This window comes from Sinohyriopsis cumingii, chromosome 14, assembly GCF_028554795.1.
Source record: "Sinohyriopsis cumingii isolate HCF-2022 chromosome 14, ASM2855479v2, whole genome shotgun sequence".
NCBI lineage: Eukaryota > Metazoa > Mollusca > Bivalvia > Unionida > Unionidae > Sinohyriopsis > Sinohyriopsis cumingii.
Genome location: NC_142974.1, coordinates 105675983 through 105693548, shown reverse-complemented (window position 1 = coordinate 105693548; position 17566 = coordinate 105675983). Strand labels below are relative to the sequence as shown.

General features: G+C 34.8%; 1 protein-coding gene across 1 annotated transcript in view; it reads left to right on the top strand.

Moving 5' to 3' along the window:
• Positions 1 to 2878: 2878 nt before the first annotated feature.
• LOC149784555 (uncharacterized) overlaps positions 2879 to 17566 on the top strand; it is a 73202-nt gene continuing 58514 nt past the window's right edge. The window contains exons 1-2 of the mRNA XM_089932636.1: positions 2879 to 3192; positions 7961 to 8237. Coding sequence (XP_089788762.1) covers positions 2956 to 3192; positions 7961 to 8237 — 514 coding nt within the window. The 5' untranslated portion in view covers positions 2879 to 2955. The remainder of the gene's footprint in view (positions 3193 to 7960; positions 8238 to 17566) is intronic.

Here is a 17566-nt window from a genome sequence, read left to right as displayed (position 1 = left end):
TGATGGTGAGTTTTTAATTAAATAGAGCAATTGATCGAGATTGCAGATTGACCAGTGCAATGTTGGTGAATGTTGAATTAAGTAGAGTAATAGAGTGAGATTTGCAGATTAACTGATACAGTGACAATATATACAGAAATATTATTGTGAGAGTGCAGCCTGACATATAGAGAGACAGTTGTATAGAGAGCTTTATTGTTGTATAAATAACATTTTTTCACAGAGAGGGAACAGAAAAACTGAGGTTACACATAGCACCTACTCATGCACAGACAAATGAGCTAGCTTCTTTCATTTCTGATAAAAATTTGTTTTCATTTATTTGAGATAAGTCAATCATTTTTCTTCATATAATTTATAGTTCAATCAAGAAACTAGTAAAAATTGCAAATTAAAAATGGCATTTTAATTATATACAGATATATTACTTCATTGTCTAAGCTTTGAAAAGATATTTATATTAAGATTTTGTTAAAATTATTTTATTTAAGTTATCCCTCTTCTCTGAATGTTGTTCCCATGTTGTTATTGTTGTTGTATGGTTTAATGTCATTTTCAGCACATACCAGGCTATAGTTGGTGGCTAGATTAACTGATGGAGGAAGAACCTGGGTAAACTCCAGGAAGAACCACCGTCTCACAGGAACCCACTGACAACTTTTCTCACATACCTAAATTGGCTGAGCATAACACTCCAACCCAAGCAGACAGAAGTGAAATGGCAGTGATTGAAAATGGTGAGTGCTTTAGACTTCTCAACACCTAGCGCACCTTTTTCCCATGATATATATATATATATATATATATATATATATATATATATATTATAGATAATGCATCTTCTTGTTCATCATACATTTTGAAACAGAATGAAATGAGGTTAATTTTACTATTTTTGCACATTTTTTGTTATAACATAAAGACAAATAAGTGTTGGGCAATCTGGATGAATTGCAATCACAAATTGCATTGATAAATTACAAACGTTCTGTCATTCAATACAGTAGTTTAAAGTGTGACAAGTCATTTGATTGGATCGAGTTTAGATTCTTTGACCATTTATTGCATACTAAATGTGCAAATTTCCACTTACATTTTTAACAGTCAATCAACATTGGTTTTATCAGAACAACAAAGAAATAGTAAAGTTGTGACAGGAAATTGTTGATAATGTAGAATACACTTTACTAGAATGATTATTTCAGAGCCTGGCACTGACCACCATAAGAAGAATGTCTCCTTTATTTTGGTTTTAGATACTGATTTGTGTGGATGTATTACACAGCATTCCTTTCGACAAAAGAACAGATATTTTACTGAATAAAAAATGCTTATCCTTTATACTAGCCATGTTGACTGGAAATTAGTAGTTTGGTTTATGTGGAAACTCTCAAAGTATTCAAAAATCTTTTTGTCATTATATTTTAACCTGGAAGGCTCGTCTTATAATCCGAATGAACTTATATATGAACTGCATGACTGAAATTGTTTTAGAAATTGATATAAACGAAATTAGTTTTAGTAATATGGTGATAATGATATGTAGTTGGTAAAATGGTACCACTGTTTATTAGTTTCTGTCTTTCCATTTGATCGTTTTAAACATGAGACTGATTGTATGTTATAAGTTTTTATCATTGTTTTGAATGCTTTTGTATGTGCTTGCATTTTCGTATTTATCCAACATTAAATAAACGAACACAATTAATGAGTGACAATTCATGGGCAACAAAGCACACTTATGGTCAGTAAGTTATAGTGTGCTGTTCATAAACTAAACACATTGTTAGCTCCTAACCCACCCACCCCCAATTTAGCGTTATTCGTTTTTTTACCAAGCCTGTTTTTCCTGATAACATTTAACCATAGGTCCAGTCATATGGGATTAATCAGAATTATATTTTATGCACATGAGTGATTATCGTCATGTCTTTTTCTTTGATATTATTGATCCCCGGCCGAGTCATACCAAAGACTTACAAAACTGGTACTAACAGTTTCCTCGCTTGGCGCTTAGCATTAAGAGGCTAATGTTAGGACTGGTTGGCCTGGTGTCAGGATAATGTGACTGGGTGGGACATCATGCTACATGTCTGCGGCATGATGCCCCAGTGCTAGACATCACTCTAAACTGCCACACTGCATGCATCATAGTAATATCACTGAACAAATGTTAAAGCTACATTAAAAATCCAAATCACACACATATTTCAATATTCTAGTTCACTGGTGGAGAAATATAGCCTGTGGGCCAGATTTAGGCCATGAGCTGGTATAATGTGTTAATGCACATCATAGGATTTGGCTTCATATATTTCTTATCTGGCCCTCACTCTGCAAGAAGGTGACAATACTTGGTCTTGGTGGTTCTAAATGAAATGGCATCACTTGTACATCCACTATGGGCAGCATGGCAGCCATTTTTGTTATCCTTTTTATTAATTCTCCATAATGGAATCATGGGAAGATTGGGTTAGTCATAAACGATATGGTGTCCATTTTAAAGATATGGCTACCAGGATGTCTTAAAAATGTTATGGCACCTCCATAATTGATGATGGTCTCAGATGTTTAGTGAAACACCTTTTGTGATGTCTAATTTGCTCTGTATAAAATGATGCCATTCTGGCATTCATGTAGACTGCAGTGATGATCATTTTTGACAATTTCGTTTACTACTAAATCTAAATTGGGTCATTTATGTTCATATGTTAAGTTTTGCATGGGATAGGTTTTGTATATCCCTGTTTTTGATACTTTGTTAAAATTATTGCAATTAAGACCTATATTCAGATGGAGACTGATAGTTTGGCTAACAATTAATTTCTGCATTTAGAATTGTAGCAAAATCAGTTAGTGACTTTTAAAGAAAAAAGCATAGACGTTTGAGACTGTGTATGGTTATCAGTAAGTAAGAATTTTCTATCTGCAGGAGTGACCTGTGCAGATCCTGCAATGTTGTACCAGGTATTACATACATCAACACCGGGTGCCCTTTCCAGCCGATCTATTTTGGAAAGAAACTGTCAAATGTTGGGTCTGAAATTTCATGGAGAAACTCCTTCAAATGGGAACTGCTTCTTTGAAGCTGTCTCTAGTCAGCTTAAACGACTGAACTGTCTTGTACAACTCTCTTCAGAACATCTACGTCAGGACGCAGTTGCCGTCATGAAAGCTAATAGAGTTCTGCAGGTAAGACACATTTTGTGTTGTTTATATCATCAAAGGTGGAATGTGAAGGCCATAGGCCATTGTTTAAATAATTTTCTAGTTGTAAAGTAGTATCTTGATTAAATTACTAAATTATAAAATATAGCTAGGTAATTGGATGATATAGCTATTCTGGTTTAGGCTCTTACAAAACATAACAAGAAAAGAGTGAAGACAAAAACATTTGGTAAATTTAACAAATAATTTATTTCTCTAGAAAAACAAGGTAAAAATGAGAGAAAGAACTTAGATTCTGCAAATCAAATCCAAAACATAACCAATAATACGATCAACAAGAATTGAAAATTAGAAGTCCTAGTAATACAATGTCCTAATGAAACTGAGTTTGAATCCCAATGAATTGCAAAATGGAAGACGATGATGTATGCTGTGGTCAGTGTCGTACTGGTGTGTCAACAGTTCTTTGTTGAATCACAGAAAATGATATTCCAATTTGAATTCTGTATAAATTTACATAACTGTCTTTGTTCAAGAATTAATTTAGAGCACAAGTATTTCCAGGGAAAATAATCTTTTTGTGTCAATGGCTTAAAGCCCTACTGACTATATTCTCTATAGAAAAGAGTTTTACACTTATTTAAGATGCAAACAGATTCCCGTATCAGGATCACATGATCATATTTCTAGAGCAACATAGAAGCTTTTTATGTGCCTAATAATACGTACTCCCAGTATGGCCTTGACTAAAACCAATGATTTTACTCTGAGAAAAAAAATTAAAAATAAAATAAGCAGTTTTTTATACTAAAACTCACTTATTTCCAAATCAAGGTCAGAAACTTGGCCAGCATTAAATACAAAATTTCTATTAACAGTGTTTACAAAAATCAGTCATGTCAGACTGAACTAAATTTCTGGAAAATGTCAAATCCAGCAAATAAAATTATATTACAATAACATGTAATGGAATAAAACTAATTAAAGCTAGCAAGCAAACAAATCAAATAGAAATTAATTCAGATGCACATAACAACATGAAGACTCACCCCATGACCTTCTTAAACTTGTTGCCCAGGAAAACCTGTTCAGTATTTATCTTTTAGAATCATCAGTAAATACATTATTAAAAAACATAAACGTTTACCTTAGAACAAAGAATTGCATCATAATCTAAGTCCCTAAATTTGCAAGTAGCTTCTCACACCTACTTTATCAACCGCTAACCAACTTTTCATCTTCCTCCGTGAATGAGATTGTCAAGAAATTCATAGGAGTATAGACTTTTCAAACTTCAATTAATTTGCTTCATAACTGATACATCGCAAACACGTTACATCCAATTCAGTGTTGTTTCTCATCCACTTAATAACTATTTAAATTTTAAAAATGTTGAACTTTAACTAATTTGCTTTAAAAAATAAGTTTAGTGTGCTTAACATCTATTGCCATTTAATGGAGATTTTGCATTGAACTTTGTACCACCAACAGAAAACATGACCATGTTCGTCGTTTAAAATGCTGACGAAAGAAGCCATAGTAATATATTCCATTTCGATAGTTGACCGTATAATCAGTACATTTTTTGAAAGCCAACATATAGTAATGCATGAAAACACAGGAATGTTGTCAGAATTAATACTGTTTTGAAGAGAATGTTCTGGTGAGAACAGCCACTTTTCAAACAATAAGCATTGTAGTATTTTAATGTTGGGAATCGGTCTGATTAAATATGTGATTTGTGCAGTTTCGCTAATGGAAACATTGCATGTCCAGAAGAGAACAATTGCCGTGTATCTATAAGATGAAGTTTATTGTCTTCTGTCTGCATTCCCGACACCTGCCATTTCCTTTTTGATGCAGAGCTTTTAGGATATTTGGCCAGATGGGAGGCGGTCTAAGAAGCATTGAGCAAGAGTGTTTGTTTTTTAAATGTTCATGTGACATGCATTTAGAAAGCGCACACAGCTACTATAAGCATTATATGCAATTTTTTTGTATATGTACAATGCATTAATGTTAGTACTTGCATGTATGCAAAGGAGGCATGTACCTTATTATATATAATTGCTCTAACTTTCAGATATCTAGCTTTCCCTTTTAATTTCCTTCATCTGAATAACAGTGTAAAAGTCAACATTAAAAGTGCAAAATTCAGACGTGCAGACGTGGAAAGATAACATTTGTGTGGTGTATTAGATTTCTAACAAATTTTATGGCTTAGCAAACAATAGTTGAAGATATCAGTAAATGTATTGATGAAACATATAGCAGTTTAGATTGGCAGAAAAAGTGGAACAACAGATGAATACAAATAAGACAAAAGAGGCAGATAAATTACACGACAGGGAGGAGAACAGATAGCTTGAAAATGAACCAATGGATGTAAGCATGCATGGCCAAATGAAAGAAATGATTGACAAAGCGGTTGAAGAATAAAGGTTTGAAGGAAATAACGATAGATTGGTGAACAGATAAATGGATGGACTTATACATGTACAAACTCTGAGGTTGAGATAGGAAATGGATGAAGGGATTACTGAAGAGAGTATTGTACAGATAATAAAGTGGTTCAGTGATTAATTGGGCTTGCGCATAGGTGGACATTCTGTTACTTCTGTGATATACATTCAAACAAATACGAAAATTATTGACATTTATATCAGCAGACCATCATTCAAATTGGAAACTATTCATTGGCTGAGGAAGAATTGTAATCCGATGCTGCCCAACAAATGAAGTTTTACGCAACTTGATTTATGATCACATTTTATCAGAAACACAGTACTTTGGCTATCTTGATGTAAATATTACTCCAATAGTAAGTTTAGTCATCTTCTGATTTAAATGGCCTTTCCTTCTTTTTCTCCACCTCCACCTCCACCACCCCTAACCCCGTACTCCCACTCCACCGAGGCATCTCACATTCACACTGGACTAGTTCTGTTGCATTGTTGTTGTCTCAATTTTCAAAAGAATCAATACAAGCAAACAATATTTTGTTAACACGTGACTAGTTTTATGGTATTTCTGTAGTCGTTACCAATGCTTTCTTATAATTATATTCCTCAGCATTACGGGTACTTCTTCAGGTGATAAATATGGATATAATTTGGGTTACAGATATATTAGTGTCTAAGTTCACACGTTCTGAGAGTTGCTAAATGCTACAGTGTATATCTGCCTGGATTCCCACACTCGTGTTATTCATATTACATGTATTAATTATTTTACTATATATTATTCTAACCTAAATATTCCAGTGGTAGCATCATGAGGAGATGTATTGGTTTTACTAGGTGTATTACCCACTTTTATATTTGACATTACTTTCACCACACCATCTGAATATAATTAAGCAAGTGTCCAGGTAAATTTAGAATTCTTCTTCATTTAAAAAGCACAGTAAACTTGATTGGAGTTTTGTTTTGATACCAAGGTATGAAATTCACAAATAATTAACTTTATACCAGTAAGTTTCTCATGCTGTATACATGTACATATTTGCTGCATTAAAACTAAAAATATCTCATTTTCAATGGCAAGTCTTTCTAGAACAAGAAGGCTCCCTCAACTGAGACATTAAAGGCTGAACTCAAAACTAGTCCAACATAATACAGTTGCACCTGCCCAACATTTTCTAACTGCGTTTGATTCTTAGGGATATGTTCCTTAAATCAGGAAGTGATAGCATAAGTAAGAATAGAGGCATACAAGAAAAGCACAAGGTATTCAAGCGGCAGGAGTGCTGAAAATTATTTTATCGATGCAAACTTAATCCCAACGAACAACATGCTATTAATTACTAGAACATTGGCATGAAGTAGAATTACTTATAATATGCTAGGTATATGCACTAATTACTGATAAAACACTAAGTATATGTACTAATTACCAATAAAAAACAAGGTGTATGTACTAATTACTAACAACGCATTCTATATATGTACAAACTACCAGCAAAACACTGATTAGCAGACAGTGTTGTTGCTGCATCATCTCTCTGTCATGTTGAATTTAATTTTGATTGCCGTTTGTTTTGAAGTCATTCCGGTGTTAGTATCATTTTAATATTCAAACATTTTATTTTTGCTCAGCATAGTTTAATTCTTTTGTTCTATTTACTTGGAGGTATTTTAGAGGTTAACCCAAGAAATTGAATACCTGCCAAAAATATGATAGGGGAAGTCTTGAAATATAAGTTCCTCAAAAGTGTCCTATTTTATAAAATCATCTAAACTGAGACCCACAAAAGTAATTGATACTGCATTGCTTATTTTCATTTCATATTCAAGTAGAAAGCATGGTAAATAAATGTTCAATGACTTCACGACAGAATTATATAATTTGTAAAGCAAACCAATCTGATATGAATACCCAGTCTGAGTTGGTTTAATGTGAATTAAATGGTGTGTTTGTGACATCCGTATAGAATTATGGCTCAGATGTTTGAGTCAAGCATAAAGCCTGCAATACACTGGCTACATCGTGTTCTGAAAAATCTCCTAATATTTATATTTATACAACTTTCACGTGGATACAAATTCAGGAAATCATGAGCAACTTCATGACAAAACTCCATCAATCCTGACATCAGATCATATTGACCTGGAATATATTGTCTACCTAAACAGGTATGATGCCCATATTTTGTTTTCGTCTGTCTGTATTTGACCAATGAACATGACAAAAACTAGTCGGTGTGGAATGGCAGAACTTCTACATTTATTATGTATGTGGATATCATGGAACGAACTAATCATACTAAACAGTGTTTTTATTAACTACACAGGTATCTGCTGGGAACATAGACTTAGCAGAATTCATGTGCGATGAGAGTTTTGAGGAGTACTGTGCAAGAATGGCCAAGGATGGAGAATGGGCGGACCACGTGATGGTGGTCGCAGTGGCTAAGACGTTACAAAGAGATATTATGATAGTCACTAGCTCACCTTCCTCAGGCAGTGATGACAACGTTGCATGGGTTGTTGGCCAGGCCAATTTTCAGGGAGAGCCAATTCTCCTTGGACACATCTGGGAACAACATTATGAGTCACTAGAACCCATAGGTAAGTTTATTAATAAATTGAAAATACTGTAGCATATACAGGTGTGTGTATGTTTATGTGTGTCTGTGTGTTGAAGATGCTTGGTACTACTAGTATTCTGATTAACCATCATGGTATTTATCCTGGTGGTACTTTCACTGCACCGTTTTTAGTGTCCATCATAATATAATATGGTCTTATCTTTTATAAATCAGAGCATCTGATTCATTTGTCCAGCGACTGGCTGTTGAAAATTAAGCAACAAAGTGTCAGGTCCTTGCCCCAGTACAATGAATTACTGATCTTTAATATTATTGCAGTATACCTTGAAACAGATTGATGTATGTTCAGGAAGATTGTGGTTAAAATGTTTGCATGGTGCCCAGCTGTAATATCTGTCTATCTATCTATATATTTATCTATCTATCTATCTATCGGGTTAGGTAATTTGGTATATCTATATCTAAGTGTTAAATTTCAGGAATATTACTTTAATTCATCATGTACACTACATCATTAGTAATTTTAAAAATTCACTGATCTACAGTTTGCTTTCTGCATATCTACACGCCATTTTAGTTGCAATGCCTGAAACGTCTGTCACTGATTTCAGCATTTTGTGTAATCCATGATGAATTACAAACCCTTCCAGTTTTATGCATATGTTCATGTACTTCTTGTAAAAAGCGCATTGCAAGTTCAGGTATGGTATGATCATTCTCCACCTACACTACATCAGCAGATTCCTCATCACTAAGCAGTTTATCTGCTGGTCTGTCATTATCAGTCAAATAACCATCACATATGTCAAGGTTTAGATCAATGATCAGATGTGCCTTCAATTTGCATTCAGACATTCTCCGGGCCATCTTATATACAACCAGTGGGATGTTGTCATCAGAAGAAACATATTCCACCAATCCATTGTCACTCAGATTTGTGACTCGATTAACAAATCCACATCGGATAAAGTCTATGCAACATTTCTGGATAGTGGATTCCTCAACTTCTTTCCAGGATTTGTGGATCCAATAAATTGAATCCTAGAGTGATATCACTTTCAAAAACTCTGACTTACTGTTTATCTATCTCTGCGATAAAATGCTGAAACTGAAACTTTCAATAGTTGATCTTTGATTTTCCTCAGATCCATAGGCTAAAACACAGAAGTTTTAAGAACTGCAGCTTTATATTCCTCAGCTTGATATCTGGATGATTGGGGACATTGTCTATGAATAGGATAACCTTTATATTCTACAGATTAATCCAGCGATAAACTTTTTCAAACACTCATCGTACAAAATACCTGCTATCTGTGCTTTCTTGTTGTTTCTCTACATTAAAGGAAGGTTTCTGGCCTGTTCTTACTTAGAAATCTTGTGGTTTTGACTTGCCAATTACAAGAGGTGTTATTTTCTCTCCAGTGGAGATATGAGTGTGTGCATTTACCTGACTGCTTGCCATTTAATGTCCTATTTGATAATTTAAATCAAGAATCACATGAAGAAAACTACAGCTCTGTACATCTATTTATTTATTAATCTCTCGTTTTTAATGATGGATTCAACATTTACTTGAACTCACAGAGATCAAACGACAGGCGGCTTTTCATTTCGACCTTTGATGATTAAGGAAGTAACATAAGCTTCATGTGGCTGTTGTTAGGAGCACCTAAACTATAAAAGATATCACTAGGGCATTAGTACACTCTACCTCTATTCTACTCAGAATCTTTAAATAACAATAAACAGATTGATTCTATTAAAATAGAAAAGCAAGGAATATCAGTCAGTTTTGTTAAAGATGCTATAGATGATAAATGTACATGTATATGTCATACTCGCACAAAATGCCATGATAATTATGTCATTGGACATTTTCCAACTTGAACAATCGTCACCCTTGACAGTATATGTGGACTTAGTTGTATCATCTTAGCAAAGTCCTGTTTCGTCAGAGTTGAAAATGTTTATGGGTCAAGATTCTTCACAAAACCAGGCAGTACAGCTTTCTAGCTGTGAGTTAATTGTGTATCAATGACTCCATTTTATCCACGTATTGATTTAAACATAATGTCATGTCTCTTCAGGAATGACTCCAACCATCCATTAAATGCTTTTGGTATCTCTAAATAAGCAGCACATTTTTCCTTTATTGATGGTCCTGATATGTTATTTGCAGGATATTTCATCCTGGAACCATTTCCAACATAGTTCATTAATCTCGTCATTTGTTGTTTTAGATCTGTTACACTCCGGACTAATGATCTCAAAATTGACCATAATATCTTACTTTCCTGATACTCCCTTTGATTTGTTTTTTGCCTGACTCTCATAACTGCTGCAACTACACAGCTACTATCTTCGCATAATTTAGCTGTATAGATATATGCCGTGCTCATAAAAACAAAGCTATTTAATTTGCATACTTGGTACTTGGATCAGTCACCACATGGTGAAACTACTGCTTTATTAAAAACACATTGCCACTGACCACAGATGACAGGTAGCCACTGATTACATGACATTTATATAGGATACTTTGCTCGGGGATGTTAGAATGGATGCTGGGACCAGGTGACCACCGACATTTAATATTGCCACAATAGAAATCATCTTGAAACTCTTGTTTTATAGAATCATATTAAAATGGAATATACACCCGAAGACATTGCATGATGTCTATTTAGTCTTAAACAAGCATGTTTGCCTGAACATCCAGTATGGCCAACTCAGTGGCCATCTTTGGAGATATTGTTATCACTACTCTTCCTTAACGGATAGTTACATCCAAAGAGATGTATGGAACTTCAATTTTGTAAGTCTCATTGGTGAAGGTTGCTTTCATGACTATTACTGACGCTATGGTCCAGGTTATCATATGAAAAAAGTATATTGTTTGGAAGTTATTCTTACGAATGGCTGAACCAGATATGATAATAATCAAAATTGTTTATAGGACATGCTCTATCATAACTGTATGGTAGCTCCAATGTCTGTGGTATCATATCTACATCAATCATTTATAGATCCTATTTTGCACATCTCTCAAACATTAAGCTAATTTTGATTAAAACTTGTCTGGAATGTATATTGGTACATGCTTTGGTGCAATATTGTCTGATGTGGCATTATTATCAGCGATGTTGCTTCTATAGAAGCCATCTGAATAACATAATTTAATTGTTTCTCACGACAAAACATGCTTGAAATGTTTCTTAGAACTTGTACAATTAAAAGCCACGGTAATCTAAAATCTTGCAGGTGCTATTCTCAGTACTTCCCATTTCCCATACATGGTACTATGTTACATAATTGCTCTTGCGGCTATTCTCTAATTTTATTTTAGGACTTGCTTCAGTAAAACTCTAATATATTCTTGCCTAGGTTAAGCATTACTATCCATTAATAGCCCTGAAAGAATTTTAATTCCTTCTTGTGTAACAATTGAATAATAAATAAGTACACGCTTAGTCAGTATGATTAGAGTAGTGGAAGCGAACTAATAGCTCTTTTCATCAGTGTATTTTCGAACGCATACTGACGTAGGCATTATTATTATAAGCGTTGAATGAAATAATTTTGTTGTACCGATTGTGTAGTAAATGTTTAAAATCGAAATATTGCATAATATTTTCCAACTCCGAAAATGGTAACTTTATCAACACTTACCTTTCCTATTGGGACACCTTTCCTATCGGGAAATGTGGGTACTCATCCCATACGTTTATTTTATACTAAGTACCTATGATCAATATATTTTGAAGTCTTTAGCACTTCGATTGTTGTGACCTGACCAATAGTCTACAGACGTATAAAGGGATGACAAAGCAATCTTCTTCCCCATTACAGTCCTCAATTCTAAGAGTGTATGTACTCTTTGCAACTAGAACAGTTCCATTTAGAGGTTTGTGTAAATTAATAATATCATCCCATTGTCCAAGAATTATATGGAGCCTTCACTCCTTAAGTAATGGGGTGCATGGGATTTGTCTCTCAAGAAGAAGTGACATACTATGCCACTGAACAGTCTCAGCAAGGGTTGGAGGACCCTTTGTAGGAGAGAAAATAATGCCTCATTCAGAAGGGAACGCAGCAATCTTAGTCTGGATTGATTGAGGTAACTTGTCTAGGATCATAGACTGACTGTTTGACGGTCAATAATCGCCAGTCATAGGAGTTAAATCGATGGGCTAGAGCAGTAATTTTGATGATAACCAATCTGCTTTCATGATATTGACATGTTGCGAATAAGGATCAAACGGGACTCTATTTTCACTATGTTTACTTTCATTCCCTTGACATCAGAGTAGATTAGTTTTTTGCAGTACATAAGCCTGTTTGTTTAGAGCTAAGGAAAAACAAGGAGTCTAGTACTCTTCTGCTAGAGGCCTGGGATTGATGACGGATGTTTTTGGCTTATTAACTGGTCCGTTGGTAAGGCATCGTATCATGCACTGTGAGTAGTTGAGAGACAAAAATATCCTTATTCAAATGTCGCCCTCCCAAATGGGTGGAACTCAACAGTGAAACATTGTTATAAGCAGCCCTACTTCCTCCAAGGAGTAAGTGCAGGACGATGATGTCCTCTCTGTTTTGACTCATTAGTATAATTCTTTGGTGCTTAAGAGTAAAAGGCATTTTGTGTATGGCCATATAGGAGAAATCACATATGATTCATCCTTCTCTCAGATTATGATAAGAAACTTCTACCATAAGGGTTAATATGCAAGTTGATATATGTTTCTAGTGGCTCTCCGTCTTCCTTAACTGATACATTCATCAAGACAACACTGACATGTATTGTAGCACTGTTAATATCATGTAGTTTTTGGGGGACAGGTGGTAAACTAATAGTAAAACTAATAATATTTTAATAGCAACAATTACTTTACCTACCGCTAGGGCGTAGCTACCTAATAGTCCGTTCAATGTGGATACATCCTCCATCAAATAAAAGTCAGAATGACCTTTTGCACTCCAGTCTTTTATTTTGCCTAACACTTTATGTCACGTGGACATATGTATAAAGTTACTATGGAGATGTCTGCCAAAACTGTCACCAGAGAAACTACATATGTTGCAACTTACTGCAAACAGTGGTCTTCTTCTGCAGTTTTTAATTAGTCTCGGTTTTGCAAATGTCTGTCCTGTTTCCTAGAAAGTTTTATTGTAACCTTTATCTCATTAAAAACTGAATCCCATTTAGAGATTCACAGGCCGCCTCGTGTTCCATCTTTCCGGTGGACACACGTTCCTTACATATATACAGATCATTTCAGGTAAGTCCTTGTGTTCTTAGGAAAATAACAATCGGCCCATGTATTTACCGCAAACCTCCACCAATCAACACTAACCTACTGCAAAACACCTTCATAAATATATTGATATGCATATTTATATTTTTTATAAATCCTGGTACATGATCTTAATTTTTTTATTCATGGCTGTAAATAGTAAAGATTATCTTTAGCTAAATTATGCTTACGTGTCCTGAGTATCTTAAGTGTTTAGTATTACATAGGATCTATAAATAGATACTTACGCGTGTGCTTGCAATTATTAATAATCTTAAATAGTACGTATGGCTTACTTTCTCAGTGGTTGATGTGGTTTCGACGTTTCTAGAATTATTCTGCAACTTCCCCTTGGTTGGGCTAGGTTACATAAATAGGCCAATCAAGGGAAAATGAGTAGTGTAATCTGTCATGCGGGATATGTTGTGAAATATAGTCTCAATAGATACTGCATAAAGGTTAGCTTGGATTCATTTCATTTTAGTGTAAGTTCCTTTCAGATTTCCATTTATAACATTGGATAATTAAATTGCATTTTAAGACATCACAATCACGTGTCATTTGGTTCAGATAAAGAACTTGCCCAGTGGAGATATCTTTTCCGAATGTGGCTCAGGTGCAATGTACAAAGCACATGAAGAAAAACATTAAATTATTACTGCAATGAAAAGTTTGCGTGACTGTGAATCTGAAGAGAAAAGTAATATATAACATTTATGGCGACGACGGTTCGGTCAATGTGGACATCCTGTTATCCTTGAGGGGGAATCCTCAGAAATGAAGTAACTTCTTCGTGACCACTCTCTCTTCATTAAATAGTATGACTGCATGTAAAAGAGACATTGCGACACTATGTAAATGAATCAAGCAAAGGAAATCTCAATGAGAATCTTATGGATAAACAATAATGCAGAATCATTAAACAACAGACTAAAAACAACATTAAACTGACCGGTAGCCATGTCACACCTCATAACTGATTCAGCTGTTATTTCAAGCAGTAGACTTCAAGTTCATAGATTTTAGATATGCACTGCATGGTTAAAGCAGTTACCATTTGCATGGAAGTTATGCCACATACTGCGTCAACGGTGAAAAATGTCATTGGAAAACTGAAGAGAAATGCAATTAAATTGTACATAAATTCCTTACGAAAACAAAAACAAAAAGCAAGACAAACTGAAAAAGTTTCAACCAACGGAGAATTCTGTTTCAATGCTGCTAAAAACATTGCCCGAAAGCCAAACGAACGGAAAATACAGCAATGAAACAGCAAACAATAATTTGAATGAATTTACAGTGAAATGACATTGACTATTAAATTTAATGTATCTTTATTTTGTAATCCGTTTCTTAATTTGATTTTCTTGCTTTAATATTTTAAAGTGGGATGGATAATGCCATACATATATAAAATACGTTTTAATTTTTGTCTTCGCAGTCGAGTGTCAGTCATTCATAATGATTCATTGATTATAATTCACCAATTATTTTTGTATATACGTTTATAAGAAAGGCAGATTATATATGTGTGTTTTGTGAGAGGATCCACTTTGACATGTAAATATATTGTGTTTTTATTTGTTTATGGATTTTAAACTAATGTAAAGACAAGTTATAGCAAACCTGTCTTGTTAAAAATATTTTTTCCCTGGATTTTGCATCAATTAAAAATAATATACATCTTCTGGGAATATATCCGAATGCAAGATTGAGATGGTAGATATACAGATTTAATTCCCTTTGAACATTTTAGCAGTACTATACAACTAGGCAGCAACTGAAATTTAAAAATCAAATGAATTAAACATATATTTTAAAATCAAAATATGTTCAAACTTGTCTTTTGATATGGAGTAATTTGGGGAAGTATCATAGGATGAATTGTAATCAATATCCCTGTCTCAGACACTTTACATAGAATGAAATAATTTAAATTTCATTTAGAAATTTCAGAGGAGGGTGAATGCTTGTTTTGAAAACATGCCAGCATTGTATGGAATTTCTAGGGAAAACGGTTGACACATCAGCGAAATGAAATTTTGGGGGAATAAAAATGATAACAATTATGAATCAAGGAATGCACATGTTGTTACTAAATTGTACTAATATTAGTACCCAACTTTGTTGATGTCGAGACTAATATCTAAAATGCACTGAAACATACCAAAGTATACTCAAATGTAGTAAAAACCAAAGTTACTTGTTTCAATTATCTAATGAATATGATACTTCTTTTAATGGTTATGCACATATCGTAACAACACTACAGCTACAATTCGGGCTCAGTGTAAAATTTATATTTCTTCACCTATTTCACACTTTGCTTAGGTACAACATATTATCACTGATACATTAGAATAATATTGCATTTTAAAGGTGGTTTGCTGCAGGTTTGTGGTGGTTTGTTGTGCATTGTGTTGGTTTGCGGTAAATACATGGACCCAATAACAACATGTCCTGCCTCATGTTGAGAACATCTTTTTTCTTGCATATATAAAGCACTCTGGTATGGGTAAGTCCTTGTTATTGGAAAATAACAATAGGGAAATTTAACGTTGTAGACATGTTTCCAGTGTCTTCAAATTCACATTGTATTATTTTTTTGTGCTACATGTTGACACGCATATACACGTTGACATTGCATATGTATTTGAGTTGCTTTAGAAACAAAATTTACAGTTGAATTATCTTGTTTTTCAATCGGGGAAAACAAACCAGTAATTTCACGAGATCAATTTGACTACTTCATTTATACAGTGTTCATATTGTATATACAGAGGTGTGCACGCGGTGCAACACTGCATATAACCATATGTGTTTAACGTAAACATCATGCAGTGTTCTTATTGCACACACAAAAAAGCTTACGCAGTATGAAACTGCATACAACCAGGGGAGTTTCAAGGAAACAAGCGATTTCATTATTTATCTATTACAGGATAATGTCAGAACAGTCTGTGGGGCAGAGTGGCCACTGACAAAGTGCCCACGGTTTACTCGCACAGATTGCATCAAGTGCTCAAAGTGCACATGGAAAAAATCGTTATATTCTTGCTAATTTGGTCTTCTATCAAATTTCGGGAACCTTTCCTCACCGTTTAGTTTAGGATTTTCAAAAACAAGAAACTATTCCAGGTCTCACATGCTGGAACAAACATCTTTGACAGCCGGTGAAACCCCTCCCGAAGTTTGGTCTAGATGTTTGAGTCTATCGACTCACCATGTAGGGAGACGATGAACATTTCTCTTGTCTCAACCAGTATGCATGCCTTAGGTTGCAGATTGCTTCCTCACATTGCGGAGGAAGAACACAGCGATAGTGTGTTGCAACCTCCAATTAAGGTGGTTGAGCACCAATGCAGTGGGTTGTGCCCTCCCTTGAAGGAAGTGGAACATTGCAAGCAAATGGAGCACCCCATCAGCAGGTTGCTCCCTCCCATGAGGGAGGTGGAGCCCCACAATACATATTGTGTTTCTGGCAGCGTGTTGCCCGAAATTATGTTTGTGAGGCAAGACACTGAGACATGATGCACACAGTGATAAATCAGTTCAAGAAGAGGCATCCCCCATCTATACCTTATATCAATCCAGACCCCTTTAGGATCAATTTTTCGCCACCTTTGGCTAAGGTGGATGAAACTAGACAGATTCTTTATGGACATCCACATGAACACAACCGGTCACTATTATTATAGTTGTTGTTGTTGTGGGGTTTAGCACCATTTTTCAGCACACGATAGGCTATGCATGGCGGCCAGTATTAATGGTGGAGGAAGAATCCTGGAAAACCCCGAGAAGAACCACCGACCCACGAGAATATTCTTATAGTGATTTATTATTTGTGTATTATTATTATGCAGATGCATCATATTCAGGCTGGGAAGCTCAGTGGGCATAATTATCCATGGCTCCTGGACTCAGACTGGATTGTCTCTCTACATCAACAACCTAGAAAAGAAATCAGAATTCTAGCATTGCAGGGTGCGTGAACATGAGGGGCCGATGTCTCATGGTCTCCTCAGACAATACGTCTGCGTAGCTTACCTACGAC